This window comes from Pan paniscus, chromosome 21, assembly GCF_029289425.2.
Source record: "Pan paniscus chromosome 21, NHGRI_mPanPan1-v2.0_pri, whole genome shotgun sequence".
Taxonomy (NCBI): Eukaryota; Metazoa; Chordata; class Mammalia; order Primates; family Hominidae; genus Pan; species Pan paniscus.
The window spans coordinates 40,150,114-40,173,623 of record NC_073270.2 but is presented as its reverse complement, the minus strand read 5'-3'; the positions used below and the strand labels follow the sequence as shown (position 1 = coordinate 40,173,623).

The window sequence follows — 23,510 nt, the reverse complement described above, 5'->3', positions numbered from 1 at the left end:
AGCCCTCCACCCAGCCAGCCACCCCGTCTGGGAGGGAGGTGGGGGGGTCAGCCCCCCGCCTGGCCAGCCGCCCCATCCGGGAGGTGAGGGGCGCCTCTGCCCGGCCGCCCCTACTGGGAAGTGAGGAGCCCCTCTGCCTGGCCAGCCGCCCCGTCCAGGAGGGAGGTGGGGGGGGGTCAGCCCCCCACCTGGCCAGCCGCCCCGTCCGGGAGGTGAGGGGCGCCTCTGCCTGGCCGCCCCTACTGGGAAGTGAGGAGCCCCTCTGCCCGGCCACCACCCTGTCTGGGAGGTGTACCCAACAGCTCATTGAGAATGGGCCATGATGACAATGGCGGTTTTGTGGAATAGAAAGGGGGGAAAGGTGGGGAAAAGATTGAGAAATCGGATGGTTGCCGTATCTGTGTAGAAAGAGGTAGACATGGGAGACTTTTCATTTTGTTCTGTACTAAGAAAAATTCTTCTGCCTTGGAAAAAAAAAAAAAGAAGAAAATAATCTTAAAATAATCAGTAGAGATTAAAATGGGATTATGAGCACAAATTTTCTCAGTTTTCTGAATTATCTATCACTTTGCTATAATGATTTTTCTTTTTTCCCCAAGATGGAGTTTTGCTCTTATTGCCCAGGCTGGAGTGCAGTGGCAAGATCTTGGCTCAATGCAACCTCTGCCTCCCAGGTTCAAGCAATTCTCCTGCCTCAGCCTCCCGAGTAGCTGGGATTACAGGCGCCCGCCACCACACCCAGCTAATTTTTTGTATTTTTAGTAGAGATGGGGTTTCAGCATGTTGGCCAGGCTGGTCTCGAACTCCTGACCTCAGGTGATCAGCCCGCCTCGGCCTCCCAAAATGCCGGTATTACAGGCGTGAGCCACCATGCCCAGCCTATAATGATCTTCTGATGAAAAAAATAGTTTGATATTAAAAAGGGATTTTTTTCCCCCTTAAAGAAAAAGGCAATTGGAATTAGGTGATTATTTTATTAATTGGCCTTGGTTAACTTTCAGGGTCCTTTGATGAAAAAATATATTTTTCCACTTTGCCCTGAAGATTTCAAATATGGTGTGTTTTCCTTGTTCATTTTGACTCCAGATCCCCCAAAATCAGTTACAATAACATAAAAACAGTTGGCTGGGTGCTCATGCCTGTAATCCCAGCACTTTCAGAGGTTGAGGTGGTCGGATCACTTGAGGTCAGGAGTTCGAGACCAGCCTGGCCAACATGGTGAAATCCCCTACTAAAAATACAAAAATTAGCCGGGCTTGGTAGTGCACACCTGTAATCCTAGCTACTAGGGAGGCTAAGGCAGGAGAATTACTTGAACCCAGGGGGCGGAGGTCGCAGTGAGCCAAGATCACACCACTGCACTCCAGTCTGGGAGACAGAGCACTCCATCTCAAAAAAAAAAGAAATTAAAAAACAGTCATCAAAACAATGGAGTTTACTGTTGTTTACTGTTATTTTCCTTATTAATAAGTAGGCTTATGAAGAATCCTAAAGACAACATATGTTAATTTAAAAAGTTACTCACCCAGGTGGCAAGGGAGCTTGAGTTACAGGATTTAATGGCCTAGGGCCTGAGCCTCCAGATATAGTAAGAGGAATTATTAATCCAGATGTTGCTCCTTCAGATGTATTTGTATTTGTCGGTGGCAGAGAGCCTGTACTAGACCCATCACTTTCAGAAGTGGCAGATGGTGAACCATTGACAGATGCTATAAAAGATTTGGGGAAAATAGGAAAAGAATCTTTTATTTTCTAAAATTCAGGATAGAATTTTAACTGTAAAAAATAAAAGGCAGATGATAAATATAAAACTTAAGATGTAGATGCACAGGTGAAAATTACTTAAAGAAATGAGTAATGGGAAATAACCAACGCTGCCAGTTAATAGGCTTGTTTACTTTTTCGGTCCTGTCTATCCCTATGTCCCATTACTAATCACGAAGCATGTACAGGTTCTCTGATCTCCTGATGTCACTGGAAATAAAAACTTTTAGAATAGGAAATTATTAATATTCCTTGGTATTTTAAGTTCATTTATTAATTTTCCAGCTCCTTAAAACTGCTTTCCTGTGAAACCCTGCAGATTACAGACCAATTTTTGATGTTGGTTATAATATGGAAGGTCTGATAAGAAATAACATTCTTACAGATAGTTAGTAGTCATACATTACACCTTTAAGAAATACTTGTGGACAAAACAATGTCTAGAGGAAGTCACCAAGATTATAATAAAGACATCTTAAAGACTCAGAATATACAATTAATCAAATTATCTATAAAAGGGGAAGACGTGGCTGCAGTGGCTTACGCCCGTAACTCCCACACTTTGGGAGGCCGAGGCAGAAGGATCACTTTCAGCTCAGGAGCTCCAGACCAGCCTGGGCAACATGGCAAAACTCCATCTCTACAAAAAATATAAATATTTAGCCAGGCATTGGTGGCTCATGACTGTGGTACCAGCTACTCGGGAGGCTGAGGCTAGAGAATCACTTGAGCCTGGGAAGTAGAGGTGGCAGTGAGCTGAGATGTCACCACATTCCAGTCTGGATGACACAGTGAGACCCTGTCTCAAAAAATAAAAAAATAAAAAGGAGAAGATGTATAATTGAATAGAAATTCACTTAAAATTATTTGCAGAGAACTAATGTACTTTTCTAGTAATATTTGGTTTAACTACACTGCATTCCCTGCCCACATATTAGCAGAGAGAAACAATAAAAGGTAAGATTAAAGATTTGTTCTGGCTATCAGAGAAGTGGATAGTCTAACTGTAGGTGTTCACATTTTTACTACCTAAAATATGCTTGTTTGTTGTGTACTTTTTATTTAAAATCTGGGTCATTTAGCATTGTTGGGTTTTCGTTTACTAACTTTTTAAAGGATATACTAGGAATAAGCAACCAAATCCTTGAGTATTTAGTATATTTATGTTATAGTTACAAACCATTTAAGAAAGGTACAATGTTATTGCCATGTTATCTGCACCGCCTATACTTTATATTACGCACATGTCATTTTCATTCTCAGTAGAGCACTGCCTCAGTAATGTCACCTTGAACAAAAACTTAGGAAAAAGGCACTTTTGGTTACCTACAGAAAGATCATTCTTTTCCAAAATCTTAAATGTAAAAATACACGCAGAAAATTCACCTAAAAGAATTTCCTGACACTTACCTGAGGATTAATTGCCAACCAGGACATTATTTCCGAGAGTATTGAGAGCTGGAATACAAACCTGGTCTACGTGGGGTGGGTGGTGGTGGTCGTGAAGGTCTTGGAGGTCTAGAAGGTTTAAAACCACCATTTGAGAGTGATGGAGAATTATTCCCACTGACTCTCCTATTTTCACCAGCTCCTGCATCTTCAGGGTCATCTGATCCATTTGTGCTCACTCTGGGTAAGAAGAGGGGAAAAGGAAGGGGGAGAGAGAAATAATGAATACTCCTTGAATTTAAGAAAAAAAACAGCAGGAGGATGAAAACTTCTAAGTTTTTAAGAGCTTCAAAACTTTTTAATTTCTGGTCAGCCTTATTAAATACATAAAGAGCCTTTGGGTAGAATCCTATATAACCCCCAGAGTTCATCTAGAGATAGAGTGATGGGTTGTCCAAGGGCATAGGAACACTTGTGGCCATTCAGAACTATTAGGTATGCTGGTTCATATTTCAAATAAGCCTTCAGAAGGCCCTATATGAACAGGAACAAAGTCAAGTTCTCAAAATCCTTAGGGCACTATTTTATCACAAGCACAGATAACTTTACCATTGTTGTTTCTTGATTTCCACTGGCTATTAATTCAAGTTTGAGGCAGGTCTGGTTTTCCCATGCTAGGAGAACAAAGTGCACGTATTTCCCAGGGACTAGGCCCTGATATCCCCCAGCTCAGTACAATGGTACACAAAATGTTCAAAGCTAGTGATTTAGAGTAGAAGTAACCACAGACTTTTTTTTAAAGGAGCTGTCATTTCTTCAAAGCAATGACATCAACTGGAGGGATAGAAAGGAGGGAAGAACACTAACAGGAAATGTCAGACTGAAAGCTACTGCTACTGTTGGCTAAATATAGCTGATTCCTTTTCCTTCCAGAGGGGCTCTAGTCATAGATTAGAAACAAGGGCATAAGTAGCCAGTCTGCAGATGTCTCAGCCAAGGCTCTGGTATGTACTACCTCCAAACCACTACACGGTACTAACCCATACTCCTAGGAATTTCAGAATAAGCCTGAACAAAATAAAATCTAATAGATTCAACAGAGGCCAGGTGCTGTGGCTCACGCTTGTAATTGCAGCACTTTGGGAAGCTGAGGTGAAAGGATCACTTAAGCGCAGGAGTGACAGATCAGCCTGGGCAACATGACAAGACCCTGTCTGTACAAAAAAATTTAAAAAGTAGCTGGGCATGGCAGGGCACGCCTGTAGTCGAAGCTACTCAGGAGGCTGAGGTGGGAGGATTGTTTGAGTCTGGGAAATGGAGGTTGCAGTGAGCTGAGCTTGCGCCACTGCACTCCAACCTGGGAGACAGAGTGAGACCCTGTCTCAAACAAAGAAAGAAACAGAGAGGCAGTACCATATATTAAATTTTTTTTCTGTAAAACATGTATTGCAATGATTTATTTTTAATAAAAACAGTATAACATGATGTTTTGATATACATAGTGAAAAAAAGTACTACAGTCAAGCTAATTAACATCTCTCTCTCCTCACATAGTTTTTTTTTTCCTTTTTTTTTTGAGACAGCGTCTCATTCCATCGCCCAGGCTGGAGTGCAGTGGTGTGATCTCAGCTCGCTGCAACCTTCACCTACCAGGTTCTAGCAGTTCTCATGCCTCAGCCTCCCGAGTAGGTAGGACTACAGGCACCTGCCACCACGCGCAGCTAATTCTTTTGTGTATTTTGTAGAGACAGGGTTTCGCCACGTTGCCCAGGCTGGTCTTGAACTCCTGACCTCAAGCAATCCTCCCTCCTTGGCCTCCCAAAGTGCTACAATTACAGGCATGAGCCACTGCGTACCAGTCCTCATATTTTAAAAGACATTTTCAAACTGTGTACCACAGAAATCCTTTAGGGCCTTTCTATTCAAAGTGTGGTCTTTAAACCAAACGGACGAGCACTATACAGGAGCTTGTCAGAAATGCACAATCTTCAAAACTATTCTAGACCTACTATATCAGAGCTAGCATTTTAACAAGATCCCCAGATTATATATGTGGACAGTAAGGTATGACAAGCACTACTTTGGGGGTTCCCCAAATGCTTATAATAGAGGGAACACCTCAGTAATTGGCAGTCAGCACCTGATTAGTGTTGACTACCTGCAGAACATGGTCTGAATGCAGAAAGAGTCAGCTTTGACACTGCTTCTCTTCTTCTAAGTGAGGTTTCCAAAACCATTTTAAGACTGCGTATTGCCTCTCCATGCTATTTTAAGACGTTCCTAACTAGTTTGAAAGAAGAGTTCCTGCTGCTTTTTAAATAACAGATAACAACGAGTAGAATAGACCAAAAATTGGGAAATTAAGGTTTCTAGCTCTGACTCTGCTACTGATGAGTTATGTGACCCAAGAATGCATCCTAAAATGTATTATCTTGACTACAAGATGCCTAAAAATCTTTCAGCTAGAAAATTCATACTAAATTGCACATTCAGTGCTAGACAAGTTTTAGGGATATGTGAGGGAGAAGGAACATTCAGTGCATGAGATAAACCTACTATGATAAAGGTACAGCAGAAACAGGATTCCAAAAATGCTATGATTTGTTGCTGGGGATTAAAATTTGGGGAATTTTAACATCAATGCTGTACACCCTTATAACATTTTGATCTCAATTTTTCAATGGAGTCATCTGATAACCCGTACAACTCCTTAAATTTCCTTGATACTTAGAATTGTTCCTCTTCCTAGATCTTGAACTCTAAAATCCCTCTAACTACAACTTCCTATTTATTCTACCTGCCTCCTACAGTATCTTTTATTCAGTCTCATCACAACCTTCAACTCCTTCCAGAATCTTTACAGTTCATCAGCTCACTTCACACCTCACTTGGGCTTCATCATAGGCTACTTTCCCTAGTAGTTTCAATTCCTTCACCCTTGCCCAACTGCTTCCCCTCCCAGAAATTCTTCCACCACAACTAACCCCTCATCTACTTTTTACACTACTATTCTCTCAGACCAACAAGTAATGCTGGAGAATGTTCCAGTTGAGAAGTCAGGTGTATTTTAGTGGAGTAAATAAACTAAGTAAAGTAGCATATTAAAGGGCAGGCTGCTCTACAAACAATTCTAATAAATTTTCCACTGGGCCCAGTAAAGAAAAGGTCAGAGGTTTTCACTACCAATTATTAAAGACAAAAACTCTTTTTCTCCCCTCTTATTAAAAAGAAGAAATCGGCCGGGTGCAGTGGCTCACGCCTGTAATCCCAGCACTTAAGGAGACCAAGGTGGACAGATCACTTGAGGTCAGGAGTTTGAGACTAGCCTGGCTTATATGGCGAAACCCCATCTCTACTAAAAATACAAAAATTAGCTGGGTATGGTGGCATGCGCCTATAGTCCTAGCTACTCGGGAGGCTGAGCTGGGAGGATCGCTTGAACCCAAGAGGCTGAGGTTGTGGTAAGCGGAGATTGTGCCACTGCACTCCAGCCTGGGCAACAGAGCAAGACTCTGTCTCAAAAAAAAAAAAAACCCAAAAACAAACAAACCAAAAAATCACAGCTCAAGACTCCTGGGAGCTAGGGAATTATAAATGACGGATGACTTTGACAACCTAGTAGTAAAACCATGGGTTTAATGAGATTAGTGTGCTGGTATTAAAATTAATGGGAATAAAGAAATTAATAATTTGGTAGGACAAAAAGCTCTAAGTCCTATACAATCATACAGACCTAGGCAAAAGATAGAAAAAAATTAAAATTGTGCTTCAGTCTATGTATTTGTATTTATAGAGTAGTATTCAAATACCTAAAACTGGATTATGTCAAAGAGACCAAGCCAACATTGGCTACAGCTGACATTATTCAACAACTTTAATTGGGTTATCTATATTGCTTAGAAATCAATCAGTTTCTACATCTCTAATCCACTCCTGGACCCATCCCCAGTGCCCCTTGCAAACCTTTTCCATCTCCTCAAATTGCTAATACCAATCTGTAGCTATTCCTGACTCTTCCTCTTCCCTAAAAATAATGATTATCTGCTATCCCTCAACTTTCTCCCATACCTTAAAATTTCTCTGTGCCACTAACCATCTTCATCTGTTTCCCATGTCTGAAAAAGTCTCTCTCCCCTTCTTCAAGGATGATTTGCCTATCATGTCCTGGATGGCAGACTATATCCTCTAGGACTGCCCAACATCTTTTAATGCTTTCTTGCATCTTTATTATATTCCTTTCTTACAGACCTTTTGTCTTACTCTACAAATATAATCAAGCACCCAAACCTAAAATGTTTCCTCAATCCTATCTGTTCCTCAAGCTGTCTTCCCATTCCCCTTTCCTTCACTATACTCTTTTTTAAAATGCAGTTAATATAGTTAGTGCATTTTATTTTATTTTTCCCTTGGGGTTTTCCTCTGTCACCCAGGCTGGAGTGCCATGGCACAACCATGGTTTACCACAGCCTCAGCCTCCCAGACTCACATGATCCTCCCGCCTCACCTCCCAGGCTCATATGATCCTCCCGCCTCAGTCTCCTGAGTAGCTGGGAATACAGGCATGCACCACCATACCCAGCTAATTTTTGTATGTTTTTGTAGAGACAAGGTCCTGCCATGTTGCCCATGCTAGTTTCAAACTCCAGGGTTCAGGCTATCTGCCCACTTCAGCCTCCCAAAGTGCTGTGATTATAGGCATGAGCCACTGCGCCTAGCCCCCATTTTAATTTTTAAAACAGACTTTCAAAGAATAAAAGTAACTTCTAATTATAAAATAAAAATTATCTGCCATCCTACATCCTGGAGATAATTACCACCAAGACATAGGACTATCTCTTGTCAGTCCTTCTCATTGGATGTGACTGCAATCACACACTGTATAATGGTTTCATATTCTGGGTGGGTTTTTTTATTTGGTTAGTTACTCAATACTTATTGGGCATTTCCCCCAAATTACTGAAAATCATTTTGAATGACTGCAGAAAATTATATATAGACATACTACAATTTAATCGCTTTCTTTTCATTGGTCTTTTTGGGTTTTTTTTTTGAGACATTGTTTCACTCTGTTGCCCAGGCTGGAGTGCACAGGCACAATCACTGCTCGCTGCAGCCCTGACCTCCCCAGGCTCACGTGATCCTCCTATTCCACAGGCACATCCAACCACACCTGGCTAATTTTTGTATTTTTTGTAGACACAGGGTTTATCCATGGTGACCAGGGTGGTCTCAAATTCCTGGGCTCAAGTGATCCACCCACCTCGGCCTCCCAAAGTGTGATTACAGGCATGAGCCACCATGCCCTGCCTGGATTTCTTATTTCTTTTAGACAGACTGCAGAATAGAACAACCAAGACAAAACATGCAAATATTTTGAAAGCTGAAAAATACTGGTTGCTTGTTTGTTTGTTTTTTTGAGACGAAGTCTCGCTCTTGTCCCCCAGGGTGGAGTGCAATGGCACGATCTTGGCTCACTGCAACCTCCGCCTCCCAGGTTCAAGTGATTCTCCAGCCTCAGCCTCCCAAGTAGCTGGGAATACAGGCACCTGCCACCATGCCCGGCCAATTTTTGTATTTTCAGTAGAGATGGGGTTTCACCATGTTGGCCAGGCTGGTCTCAAACTCCTGACTTCAGGTGATCCACCTGCCTCAGCCTCCTAAAGTGCTGGGATTACAGGCGTGAGCCGCTGCGCCCGGCCTAAATTGTTTCTTTTTAATAGTGTTTTTTTGTTTGTTTTTGGTTTCTGAGACAGATTCTTGCTCCGTCACCCAGCCTGGAACGCAGTGGCATGATTTCAGCTCACTGCAACCTCCATCTCCCAGGTTCCACAGATTCTCCTGCCTCAGCCTTTTGTGCAGTTGGGACTACAGGTGCAGGCTACCATTCTGGACTTATTTTTTGTATTTTTAGTAGAGACGGGGTTTCGCCATGTCACCCAGGCTGGTCTCGAACTCCTGGATTCAAGCAATCCACCTGCCTTGGCCTCCCAAAGGTACTGGGATTACAGGCATGAGCCACTGTGCCTGGCCCTAAAAAATAGTTTTAAAGGTAATAATTGACCTGTTCTCCCATTTGCTGGACATTTTCAAATTATGTACCGCAAAATAAAAACACCCATTTCACCATAAAGTTTTAAAATCTTTGCCAATTTGGTAAGCAAAAATATTAATGCTTTTTAAAATTGAAGATGAACAATATTTCATATAATTACAGGTCATTACAGTTTCTTCTTTCATGAACTATATATATTTTTTTGTACATTTATCTATTACAAGGGAATAATTTTGCCTATTTTTAAGAGATCTTTACAACCTGAGAATACTGAGCATCTCATATTGGTTAAATATTTCCTTTGCTTTTGATAATACATTTTTAAATTATAAGAGTTTTATATTTCTATATAGCTAAATTTATTCAGCAATGAATTAACTATTCATATTTTCTTCTAGAGGTTTTAGTTTAATTTTTTAAAATCAATTTAAAAGTCAACATCGAATCTACTCTCATCTTGGGATAAGCTAAGGCGTTAACCTGATTTTTCTTTTCTTTTTCCAAACAGCCAGTTTTCCCTAGCTTATTAATCTAAGACTTAATTCTCTTTTGCAGTGTTTGATAGTGCTAAATGTCCCATCTTTTTTTTTTTGACATAGAATCTAATCTTGCTCTGTCGCCCAGGCTGGAGTGCAGTGGCATGATCTCAGCTCACTGCAATCTCCACCTCCCGGGTTCAAGCAATTCTCCTGCCTCAGCCTCCTGAGTAGCTGGAATTACAGGCGCATGCCACCACACCCAGCTAACTTATTTCTGTATTTTTAGTAGAGATGGGGTTTCACCATGTTGGCCAGGCTGGTCTTGAACTCCTAACCTCAAGTGATCCGCCCACCTTGGCCTCCCAAAGCGCTGGGATTACAGGAGTGAGCCACCGCCACCGGCCAAATGTCCCATCTTTTAAAGAACATTTTTCTCTTAATTTCTGTGACAGTGCTTTTGTAATCTTGTACTCCCACTTCTCATCATCCCTTTTTTGGTTTGTCCTCTTCCTACCATCCACTAAATATAGATCTCTATGATTGTGTTCTTGTTCTCCTTTTCTTTCTCCACAGATTTTTCCCTAGGATCTCAAATTCCATGATTTCTAAGGTTATCTCAGAGAATGATTCCCAAATCAATCTCTACTCTTTATCTCACTCCCATCCTCTAGTATCAAATTATCAATTAAATGCAGGAGATCTAGAATAACTCTCCCATCCCAAGGCCCTCCCTTTCTTCCTTTTTTTAAAGACAGAGTCTTGCTCTGTCACTCAAGCTGGAGTGCAATGGTGCAATCACAGTTCACTGCAACTTTGAACTCCTGAGCTCAAGGGATCCTCCCGCCTTAGCCTCCTGAGTAGCTGGGACTACAGGAGCATGCTACCTCACCTTGCTAATTTTTTATTTTATGTAGAGATGGGGTCTCGCTTTGTCCCTCAGGCTGGTCTCAAACTCCTGGGCTGAGGCAATCTTCCCCTTGGGCCTCCCAAAAAGCACTGGGATTATAGGTGTTAGCCACCATGCCCTGCCAGGTCCTCCCGTCCCTCTAAACATTCTCTTCCTATGGTCTTCCTTCCTTCTTAGGTTTTGGTTCTATGAACGATACTGCTGTCTTTCCCAGGCAATTTTACATTTTTCCTCCCTGTGCCTCTTGACACTCAGTATCTAAGTCCTGTTGATCCCACTTTCACATTCTCCCTCTACTCTTCCACCATTATTGCCTCAGTTCTAGCCTTCGTTACCTCTCAATAGATTATTGTAACAAATTTCCATATAGGACTTTCAACCTTCACTCACCACCACATAATCCAAACTATATACCACTGTCAAAATATTTTTTCCTACAGAGTTCTGATCATACAATCTCCTGTTCAAATATTTTAGGCTGGGCGTGGTGACTCACGCCTGTAATCCCAGCACTTTGGGAGGCCAAGAAGGCCAAGAAGATCACCTGAGGTCAGGAGTTCGACACAAGCCTGGCCAACATGGTGAAACCCCATCTCTACTAAAAATACAAAAAATTAGCCAAGTCTAGTGGTGCACGCATGTAATCCCAGCTACTCGGAGGCTGAGGCAGGAAAACTGCTTGAACCCAGGAGGCAGAGGTTGCAGTGAGCCAAGATCGCGTCACTGCATTCCCATCGGGGCGACAGAGCAAAACTCAGTCTTAAAACAAAACAAAACAGAACAAAATCAAATTATTTTAAAAGACATTCCTTTCCTTTAAAAAAAAAAATTCTGTAAGTCTTTACTTGCAAACCTCCATCTGGTCCCAACCTATCTAACAATAAAAATAACATTTATTAATGGCTAAGCACTTACTTGTATATCATCCCAACTTCAGGTGGCAGTAAAGCATGATAGTTACAAGCTCAGGCTCTGAAGGTAAGGCAGTTCCAGGTTCAACTGTCCCACTTAACGCTATTAACTCAAGCAAGTTACTTTCCCTTTCTAAGCCTGTTTTCTCATCACCTATAAAAATGAGACAATAGTACCTAACTCATAAACGTTTAAGGACTAACTGAAGGAAGAAGAGACATGTTGAGCATAGTGTCTATCATATAAAGGCAAATAAATATATATTGACTGAGTCTTCTTTCTAATCACCAAATGCCATTTCTCCCTTGAAATTACTGCACCTTTAGCCAAATATTATGATTAAAGATTTCCTACAAAACAACCTGTGTTTTTCACCACCTTCGTTTTTCTTCTTTCCATTTAGAATTCCTTCTTCCCTCCAATTCCTCTAAGACATGCATATACAGTTTATAGCTCTGTTTTAAGGTCTTAGGTCAAATATTATTTCTTCTATTAAGGCTTTATACATTTTACTTTACACACTATTTAATTTACATCTTTTAAAACAATCATGTATTATTTTCTAATAATAAACATAAAAACAACAGTTCAAAAAAAACAAGATTCAAAGCAGCTCTCAAAAGGGTATGAAATTAAGACAGACTGACAGTTCTAGCAAATTCTGCACGCTTGGACTTTGGGGAAACAGACTTCTTATATAATGAAAAATTATATAAGAAGTCTGTTTTTACTATCTGTTATTATTTCCCAGAATAGTTATAATTTGCAAAAACGTGTGTGTCTAACCATAGTGTTCTCAAAATGTAGACCCTGGTCTAGCAGCATCAGCATCACATGGAAATGTGTTAGAAATGCAAATCTTGAGTCCCACCCCAAATCTAATGAACCGGGTGATTCTAATGTGCTCTAAAGTTTGAGAAGCAGGGCCATACTAAAATAGTACTGGCGGTTTATTTTATTTATTTTAATAAGTTTAAGTTCTTTTAGTAAAGTGTGAGGCTAAAACTAAAAATAGATTTTGAAAATCAATCCGGAAATCTATACAGTATACAGAATTGTCAGTGGAACCAACACCACCATTGGCTTTGAAAAGCAATTAGCTGGCTGGGCATGGTGGCTCACACCTATAATCCCAGCACTTTGGGAGGTCCGAGGTGGGCAGATCACTTGAGGTCTGAAGTTCGAGACCAACCTGGCCAACATGGTGAAACCTCATCTCTACTAAAAATACAAAAAATTAGCTGGGCGTGGTGGTGCATGCCTATAATCCCAGCTACTTGAAAGGCTGAAGCAGGAGAATCACTTGAATCCGGGAGGTGGAGGTTGCAGTGAGCTGAGATCACGCCACTGCACTCCAGCCTGGGCGACAGAACGAGACACGGTCTCAAACAAAAAAGAAAAAAAAAAGAAAAGCAATTAGCTGCTAATTATGTGCTACTATAACTTTGTTCCCCTATTCCACAATCTTACAAACATCTGCTAATTTCAACATACATATACATCTGACCTATAAATAAGTTCATAAGTTATGGACAGGATAGAGAACCTCAGACAACCAAAATGCTATTATAGTACAATCAGGTCATAAATGTTCAAATCAAAGAGTAACAATCAAGAAGGCACATGTGCTGGGCGTGGTGGCTCATGTCTGTAATCCCAACACTTCGGGAGGCCGAGATAGGGCAAATGCTTCAGGTGAAAAGTCTGAGACCAGCCTGGGCAACAGAGCGAGAGCCTGTCTTTAAAATATAATAATAAACTTAAAAACAAAAAAAAAGAACGCACATCTAACGACAAAATCTTGAAAATCAGGCACCAATAATCTTGGTACTTCATAAAAATAAACAAATAGAAGACAACACTGAGAAACATAAAACATCCAGACATGCTGTGGGGAAAACAGATCAATAAATACATTTATGATACAGACAGTGCTTGAATTAAGATCAAAAGCTAAAATAACCTAAGGCTATTAGTAAACTTCCTAAACGATAACTATGAGGATGGAGGAAAGGATGCGAAGCGCCTGTCCACTACATATATACTTCCCTGCCTTTTAGTTTTATAGTCATGAAATCTGCAAACAAAAGCAAAGGAGAAAAGGCAGTCACAGCTATGACTACTACTCATTATTGTGTAGTAACATTTAAACAGCTTTTGACAGTTTACAAAATGCTTTTCAAACCCGTCATCTCAAAGGTGTGTGTGCTCTGGAATAAAAGCTGATGCACAGGAACTTATGCTTAACACAAAAGACATACTCAAAGATTTGTCAGGCAGTCTCAGAAACCCAGAAGACATTGTTCCCCAAATTATTTATGACAATGATTCACTTAGGAAGATAAAAAGCATTGATTAAATAGCATTAAGTAGGGGATCCAGCAATGCCTTTATAATAAATTTAAAGATGTCCAGAGTACAAGTGGTTTGATGAAAATACTGTTAAGAAAGAGACTTGCAGAAAACAAACAAGCAACAACACACTGGCATAACAGAACCTTTTACATACCCACTTATTATACAAAGATACAGGTTTATTGTGTAAAAGAAGAGGTAAATGATCAAAGCAAACTGAAATACTAAAACATTTTATGCGGGAACTTTCAGGAATTCAAGAAATCTTCTACTAAATATAATAATACTAAAAAAAGACAAAAGAGACATAATAGTATTCAGTCTACAGATATTTATGTAATTTTTTAAACCTGTCCTATTGCTTTTTTTTTTTTTTGACACAGGGTCTAACTGTCATCACTCTGAGTACAGTGGCATGATCTCAGCTCACTGATCTCCCCAGCTCAAGTGATCCTCCCACTTTGGGCACCCTCCTCACTCCAACAGCTGGGACTACAGGCACGTGCCACCAGGCCTAACTACTGTTTTTTAATTTTAATTTTTCTGTTTTGTTTTGTTTTGTGTAGAGATGAGGTCTCACTCAATTGCCCAGGCTGGTCTCAAACTCCTAGGCTCAAGTGATCCTCCTGTCTTGGCCTCCCAAAATGCTGGGATTACAGGTGTGAGCTACCATGACCGGCCCCATTGATTTTAATCACAGTAAAGAATAAAAGTATCTGTTATTTTCTAGGCAAGAAGTTACTGCTCCTTAATATTCTACATCTCGTGAGATTAATATAGATGATTCTTCATCATAAGAATGTGAAAGCAGATACCTATTAGGTAAGACACAACAGCTTTATAAACTTTGATTTTCCTAAAGATCTTGATGAGTTGTCTTTAACTTTTTATTATGAAAACCTTCATATATTGGCCAGGTGCAGTGGCTCATGCCTGTAATCCCAGCACTTTGGAAGGCTGAGGCAGGCAGATCACGAAGTCAGAAGAATGAGACCATAGTGGCCAACATGGTGAAACCCCGTCTCTACTAAAAATACAAAAAATTAGCTGGGCATCATGGCGGGTGCCTGTAATCCCAGCTACTCGGGAGGCTGAGCCAGGAGAATTGCTTGAACCTGGGAGGTGGAGGTTGTAGAGAGCCAAAATTGTGTCACTGCACTCCAGCCTGGGTGACAGAGTGAGACAACACCTCAAAAAACAAAAAAAGCCCAAAAAACTTCCATATATCTATCGGCCAGGCATGGCGGCTTATGCCTGTAATCCCAGCACTTTGGGAGGCTAAGGCAGGCAGATCACTTGAGATCAGGAGTTCAAGACCAGCCTGGCCAATATGGCAAAACCCCATCTCTTACTAAAAATACAAACAGCCGGGCATGGTGGTGTATGCCTGTCTTGAGTAGTCCCAGCTACGCAAGAGGCTAAGGCAAGAGAATTGCTTGAACCCGGGAGATGGAGGTTGCAGTGAGCTGAGATCGCGCCACTGCACTTCAGCCTGGGTGAAAGAGTGAATCTCCATCTAAAAAAACAAAAAAACAAAAAAAAAACAACCCATAGATGACAAATGCAGATAGACTAATACAATAAACTCCCATGTACCTACCAGCACAGCTTCAACAACTATCAGTATTTTGTTCTACTTTCTTCACCTATCCTCCTCTGCAGCATCTGACACTGTAACATCCCATCTTTGTGGATAATTTTCCCTTACAGTCTGTGACATTACTTTTCTCGTTCTTCTCCCCTTCTGACTACTCCTCCTGTGGTTCATCATCTTCTTCCTACTCACTGCTTATGCAATTTGAGAAAAACAAAGAATCAAATGGAATTTTATAATCACTGCACTCTGTGGTTAAGACATGCCACTCACTACTTTAAAAGCAGAATCATCTCCTTTCCTAATTTTATCTGCTGTTACCGATTTCCAGGATAACCAATAAGCAGTCTAAGTTAATTCACACAGCCCAAGGCTTTCAACACCTTTTAGATGAAGGGGGCCTGCCCCTCCATACCTGTGGGTATTTCTCGTCAGGTGGAGATGAGAGACTGAGAAAAGAAATAAGACACAGACACAAAGTACAGAGAAAGAACAGTGGGCCCAGGAGACCGGCGCTCAACGTGTGAGGACCCGCACCAGCGCTGGTCTCTGATTTCCCTTAGTATTTACTGATCACTATTTTTACTATCTTGGTGAGGGGAGTGTGGCAGGGCAACAGGGTGATGGTGGGGAGAAGGTCAGCAGGGAAAAATGTGAGCAAAGGAATCTGTATCATGAATACGTTCAAGGAAAGGTACTATGTCTGGATGTGCACAGAGGCTAGATTTATGTTTCACTTTACACAAACATCTCACTGTAGCAAAGAGTAACAGAGCAGTATTGCTGCCAGCATATCTCACCTCCAGCCACGGGGCGGTTTTCTCCTATCTCAGAATAGAACGAATGGTTGGCTTTACACCCCGACATTCCATTCCCAGGGACGAGCAGGAGACAGAAACCTTCCTCTTATCTCAACTGCAAAGAGGCCTCCCTCTTTCACTACTCCTCCTCAGCACAGACCCTTCACAGGTGTTGGGCTGGGGGATGTAAGGTTTTTCCTTTCCCACGAGGCCATATCTCAGGCTGTCTCAGTGGGGGGAAACCTTGGACAATACCCAGGCTTTCTTGGGCAGAGGTCCCTGCGGCTTTCTGCAGTGCATTGTGTCCGTGGTTAATCGAGAATGGAGAATGGCGATGACTTTTACCAGGCATACTGCCTGCAAACATGTTGTTAACAAGGCACATTCTGCACAGACCTAAATCCATTAAACCTTGAATCAATACAGCACATGTTTCTGTGAGCACGGGGTTGGGGCTAAAGTTACAGATTAACAGCATCTCAAAGCAGAACAATTTTTCTTAGTACAGATCAAAATGGAGTTTCTTACGTCTTCCTTTTCTACATAGACACAGTAACAAACTGATCTCTCTTTCTTTTCCCCACATTTAGGTCCAAACTTGAACGCAGATAGGCACATGAAAGTGCTAAACCTGGGCTAACAGCAAACAGTTGGTACAAAGCTCTGCCCCTTCTAATGAAGGCCCAGATGATACCATAGCTAGTGGTGACCTTCACATATGTGTAAAGCTCCTATCTCAGTTTTTCTGGAATAGAAACTTAACAGCCCAATGATGGCTCTGGAGTTTAGAACACCCTGCCTCTGAAAGGGTGCCAGTATATTTATTTTCTACAAGCTGAAGAAGTATCAACAATTTGGTTATCCCTAGCCCACTCCAGATAGCTCTAATCCGATAAGCTAAGAGTCTTCAATCTTTTGCAAATATTTCCCTTCTTGAGTTCTGAATTCTTTCTGACACTCTTTTATTCTTATATCATGAACCTGAAGTTTACACTAAAATGAATATTTAGGAAATCTATCTCTCCGCATTCTGTGGTAAGCAATCAGTGAATGCTTACCTTGTTTCATCCTTGGATCTGGAGCCATCATCATTCTGAGAAGCACCTTTAACATCAAAGTTTAAACAGAAAATGAGTTTCAAGAGAGTAGTTTTCATGTTTTTTCTTTTCTAAACATGCCATGTAAGCAAAGCCTTTTATTAAATCTTTGTAATAAAGAACATACTATAACTTAAATTCCAACATGACTTTAAAAGGAAAAATGTGATTTTCATGACTGCAAAAAAAGTCTGCCAAAATTTTGTGCAAATGCTTAATAATTAATGGATACGGGATGTTAATTACAAAGGTATATTACTCATGCACTACTATTCCTGCCTTTTTTTTTTTTGAAATATGTCTAACTCTAATTTAAACCTAGTGTTTTAACCATCTTTGTATCCCAAATACCTCATAAAAAAGTGCTGATCGCCAGCAGAATAAAATCGATTCCAGAAACAGAAAAACCCATAACGTCTCTCTTATTGCAGGGGCCTGGAAAACAGCTTAAAAATTAGGAAAGCCACAAATGGGAATCCAAGTTGCCAAAAATTAATGCCACAATATTCTTATTTTCTTCTTGCTTTATTGATGGAAAATATCCTTAGGATTCAGTCCAGATCTTTTTACTGTAACAGTGTTGGAGGAGCCAGGTGCAACAGCTTACACCTGTAATCCCAGCATTTTGGGAGGCCAAGGTGGGCGAATCACCTCAGGTCAGGAGTTCAAGACCAGCCTGGCCTACATGGTAAAACCTGTCTCTACTAAAAATACAAAAATTAGCCAAGAGTGGTGGCAGGCACCTGCAATCCCAGCTACTTGGGAGGCTGAGGCAGGAGAATCGCTAGAACCCGGGAGGCAGAATTTTCAGTGAGCCAAGATCGCGCCATTGCACTCCAGTCTGGGCAACAAGAGCAAAACTCCCGTCTCAAAAAAAAGAAAAGTGTTGGAGGGAGGGTGCTAAAGGTAGGTACATTTAAAGAAGCAAAACAAATGGTAAACAGGGAAAGAGAAAGAAAAATTATCACATGTAGAAACAAGAACTCAAGTTCGACCACCTAGGTCCATTTAGTAAAGGAACAATAGGCCCTGGATAGAATCATAGTTTAAACAGGGAAATTATTACCATATTACAACAAAGCATAATTGGTGGATTAATTTAAAAAATACTGAGTCACCACTATACTATACCATACTTAGCAAAGTTGGTAAATGTCTCATCCAGTCTAGAAATATATTATCTTTAAAATAGTATGTGAATAAAATGTTGTCTATACAATGGAATTATTACTATTTGGTAATAAAAGAGAACAAACTAATGAAACACGCTATATCATGGATGAACCTCAAAAACATTATGCTAAGTGAAAGAAGCCAGACACAAAAAACAGATATTTTATGATTCCATTTATACAAATGTCCAGAAAAAGACGAATTTTTAGAGATAAAAAATAGAGGCCGGGCGTGGTGGCTCACACCTGTAATCCCAGCACTTTGGGAGGCCAAGGTGGGCAGATTGCCTGAGGTCAGGAACTTGAGACCAGCCTGGCCAACACGGTGAAACTTCATCTCTACTAAAAATACAAAAATTAGCTGAGTGTGGTGGCGGGCGCCTGTAGTCCCAACCACTCAGGAGGCTGAGGCAAAAGAATCACTTGAACCTGGGAGGCAGAGGTTGCAGTGAGCAGAGATCATGCCACTGCACTCCAGCCTGGGCGACAGAGTGAAACTCCGTCTCAAAAAAATATATATATAGATTAGTGGTGGTTGCCTGTGGTTGACAGTGAGAAGGGAAGCTCCTGTAAACAGGCAAGAGGGATTTTACTGAGGGGATAAAAATGTTTTAAACCTAAATTACAGTGATAGTTGAATCCCTCACTTAAGTTACTAAAATTCATTAAGCTGTACACTTGAAATGGGTAAATTTTATGTTGTATAAAATACAACTCAATAAAGATGTTAACGTGGTTAAAAAAAAATGGTACGATGAAATACATTTTGGCTATAAAGGGTAAATTTCAGTTTAAGAATGTTTTAATATGGAATATAGTCCCCTAAAATGGCTTATGAATGGGACATAAATGAAATCAGAAAACCACAACAAAATATCCAGCATAAGTTACTAAAATGTGTCTATTAGTATTTCACTTTTCTCAAAATTAAGAAAATCATTAGGAATAATCCATTTAAGTCTACCATTATTTGCTACTTCTAAAACCTTCTCACTACAGTGACAAAGAACAGTATTTTAATCACATGAGTTCTGAGGGCAGACTGCCTAGGTTTGTATCCTAGCTTTATCATGTACTTTGTGATCTTACAAAAGTACACTTGACTTCCTGTACTTTTCCTGCATATATAAAATGGGGATGACACCTACTTCATAGAGTATTTATAAGAATTAAACATGTAAACATTTAGCACAGTGCTAGCACATATAAGCAGTCCATAAATAATAACTATTATTTCTCAAAATTTATATCTCATTAGGAAAGTCTAAACAAGGGCCATTTTTCAATATACATATTTTTTCTTGACAAAGGGTCTTGATGCATTGTCCAGGCTGGAGTACAGTGGCATGGTCATAGCTCACTGCAGCCTCAACTTCTCAGGCTCAAGCAATCCTCCCACCTCAGCCTCCCAAAGTGGGAGGATGCATGGATGCATGCCACCACAAAATCAGCTACATTTTTTAAAGATTTTTTTGAATACATGGAGTCTCACACCATGTTGTCCATGCTGGTCTCAAACTCCTGGACTCAAGTGATCCTCCCGCCTTGGCTACCCAAAGTGCTGGGATTACAGGTGTGAGCCACCATGCCTGGAATATTCACTCTTTTATTTCACTCCAATATAAAGTGAAGCCATAACTATGAAATTTATGGCATAAATTATTTAGATCTTATCCTCTGCTTACAACCAGAGAATAGTTAACAACAACAACAACAAAAATCTAACACTTATACAATGAACGTCCAAGAAGAGAACAATGGTTATTCTTAACCACTGCATTTTACAAACGTATTGCCCTTTAAAGGTATTCCCAATCCAAATTTCCTCAAGAAAATTCGTCAGATTGCTAAATGCACATGTTTTACCCACAAGAAACTTTGGAAGATCTACAAAGATCTCTTCTACTCAGTAAGCTCGTCAAAATGACCTGCCCTCCCACCACAAAATAACTAGCTCCTAGATAAAGCGGTTTAACACATCGTTCCTATTTCTTGGGTGTCTAGCAATCTCAAAAACAAAAAAGTGAACTGAAGCCAGGTATGGTGGTGAGCACCTGAAGTCCCAGCTACTCAAAAAGCTGAGGCAGGAAGACTGCTTGAGGCCAGGAGTTCAAAGGTGCAGTGTGCTATGACCGTTCCTGTTAATAGCCACTGAGCTCTAGTCTGGCAACACAGCGAGATCCTGTCTCAAAAATAAAAAAACAAAGTGAACGAACACAAGTATGCAGTGAGCAAATGTGAAAAACTGGGTTATCCAGAGGGCCATTTTCAATCCTCAGATGGATTAGAAAGCCTTGGGCCAGCAGCAAACCTGTGGTGCTGAACCAGAGCCTGCCACAATAGGCTGGCAAGGGTCTGATCCATTTTACAAATACACAGGTAGGAAAGGAGTTGAAGCGTTCCCAGTTCAGTGGTACACCCTAGCAACTAGCAGAAGCAAAAGAAATGTTCTCTGGGGCAAAGAATCCCCAATTTAGGCCCTTAAGATTCCAACAGATTAAGATCAAATATAAACTTGCAATCGAAGAACAAATGCAAATGAAAACAAACCTCAATGAGGAAGAGACAAAAAACCATTTATATACCCAAGGATTTCAGACACTGGAATTATCAAATGGAGAATGTTTTAAAAAAAATTCCTATGTATCAAAAAAAATTACAAGGAAGAAATCAGAAACTATCAAAAACAAGCATCAGCAATTCTACTCCTAGGTATATATCCAAAAGAAATGAAAACATATTTCTACACAGAACCTTGTACACAAATGCTTAAAGCAGCATTATTTATAATTCATAACAGCCAAACGGAAATAAGCCAAATGTCTATCAATGAATGAATGGATAAACAAATTGTGGCACAAGTATACACAGTAGAATTATCATACAGCCATAAGAAGAAAGGAAGTACTGACACATTCTACAACTTGGATGAACCTCAAATTCATTATGCTAAGTAAAGAATCCAAACAGAAAAAGTCACGATTCCTTTTATGTGATATATCCTGAATAGGCAAATCCATAGAGACAGAGAGCAGATTAGCAGTTATCACGGCTTGGGAGAAGAAAGAAATGGGTTTTTTTTTCTAAGGTGACAAGAAAGATCTGAAACTAGAGACAGATGGTGGATGTATATCATTGTGAATACACTAAACACCATTAAGGTGTACACTTTATATAACCGTTAATTGTATGTTATGTAAATTTCATCTCAGTTTTAAATATCCTAACAAATAGCATATTTGAAGAAGCAATTAATATGTAAAGGTGAAAATAAACATACCCCAGCAATTCTACTCTCGAGCATACACCCAACATAAACGTTAAATCTGTTTATTAATAAACATATGCAAAAATGTTCAGTGTATCACTGTTCACATGGTTTAAAAAAAAAAAAGCTAAGCAAATGTCCTTTGATATAAAAATCTTAAAACCTGGTACATTCACTCAACAGATTACTATGCAGCAGTAAAAGTGAATGGCCTACGGACACAATTATATGACTAAATCTTAAAAGGCCTGTAGTCCCAGCTACTCGGAAGGCTAAGGCAGGAGAATGGCGTGAACCGGCAAGGAGGAGCTTACAGCGAGCGGAGATAGTACCACTGCCCTCCAGCCTGGGCGACAGAGTGAGACTCCGTCTCAAAAAAAGAAAAAGGCAACACTGAAAATTAGCTGAGTGTGGTCGTGGACGCCTGTAATCCCAGCTACTCGGGAGGCTGAGGCAGGAGAATTGCCTGAACCCGGAAGGAGGTTGCAGTGAGCCAAGATCGTGCCACTGCACTCAAGCCGGGGCAACAGTGGAAGACTCCGTCTCAAAAAAAAAAAAAAGGCAACACTGATATTTTCATAGAGCTCAAGAGAAACGTACAAGTAATGCTTATATATCACACATAGGATAAAACTTTTAAAGACCACAGAAATGACAAATTCAAAGTTCAGAATAGTGATTATCTCGAAAGGAAAGGAAAGGAATAATATAGGAAGAAACATACAGGTGGATGCAATGATATTGTTAATACTCTAATTCTTAAGCTGTGTGATAGTTTCAGGGATGCTCATTTTATTTTATATCTTACACATATTAAATATGAGAATATATACCAACGGGCTTTGTAAATTGTAAAAATGAAGAACACAGTAGTCTTCACTGAAATTCACAATGACCATATCATAGCCTCAATACTTCAATTTTTACAGTACCTCTCATAAAGTAAGACAAAAACATAACATACATGTTGAAAGGAGTTTTACAGCCGGGCACAGTGGCTCATGCCTGTAATCCCAGCACTTTTTGGGAGGCCAAGGCACATGGACCACCTGAGGCTGGGAATTTGAGACCAGCCTGACCAACATGGAGAAACTTCATCTGTACTAAAAATACAAAATTAGCCGGGCGTGGTGGCGCTTGCCTGTAATCCCAGCTACTTGGGAGGCTGAGGCAGGAGAATTGCTTGAACCCAGGAGACGGAGGTTGCGGTAAGCCGAGATCGCGCCATTGCATGCACTCCAGTCTGGGCAATAAGAGCGAAACTCCGTCTCACAAAAAAAAAAAAAAAAAAAAGAAAAAAAGAAAAAGAAAGAAAGGAGTTTTACTACCTTTTGTGGGGAAGTAAATTATTTAATATTCTGAGCATACATAGACATATGTTCAAATGTAAGTCAAATTTTTAAAACTAACATTACAGCAAAGTTTATCTCTATAAAATTAGTTGGTACCCAGACCAGTTGAGATCTAGTAACTTCAAATAATATTTGGTAAAGCAAAAAATTTAGGCTACTTTCTTAGAATTTATTATTCTAGTAAGAAACATTATCAGTATATTCACATATGAGAATGGTTTACCCTAACGTTAAGCGGAACTACAAAAACTAGAGCCTAACATAACAAAGCATCAAAATTTAAAAGGAATGGAATGTATAGAATAAGAACCAGAAGTCACATATTCCAAAAACTCTCCCTAAATTAATTTTAAACACATCCAGAGTATA

At 40.2% G+C, this 23,510-nt stretch overlaps 1 protein-coding gene across 5 annotated transcripts in view; it reads right to left on the bottom strand.

Annotated features, from left to right (window-relative positions):
- The window catches only part of ITCH (itchy E3 ubiquitin protein ligase), a 151,553-nt gene that overhangs the window by 71,302 nt on the left and 56,741 nt on the right, over positions 1–23,510 (bottom strand). For all 5 annotated transcript variants that reach the window (XM_055104975.2, XM_055104974.2, XM_008957199.6 and 2 more), the window contains 3 exons: positions 17,311–17,356; positions 3,236–3,393; positions 1,526–1,709 (listed from right to left, as the gene is read on the bottom strand). In XM_055104975.2, coding sequence (XP_054960950.1) covers positions 1,526–1,709; positions 3,236–3,393; positions 17,311–17,356 — 388 coding nt within the window. The remainder of the gene's footprint in view (positions 1–1,525; positions 1,710–3,235; positions 3,394–17,310; positions 17,357–23,510) is intronic.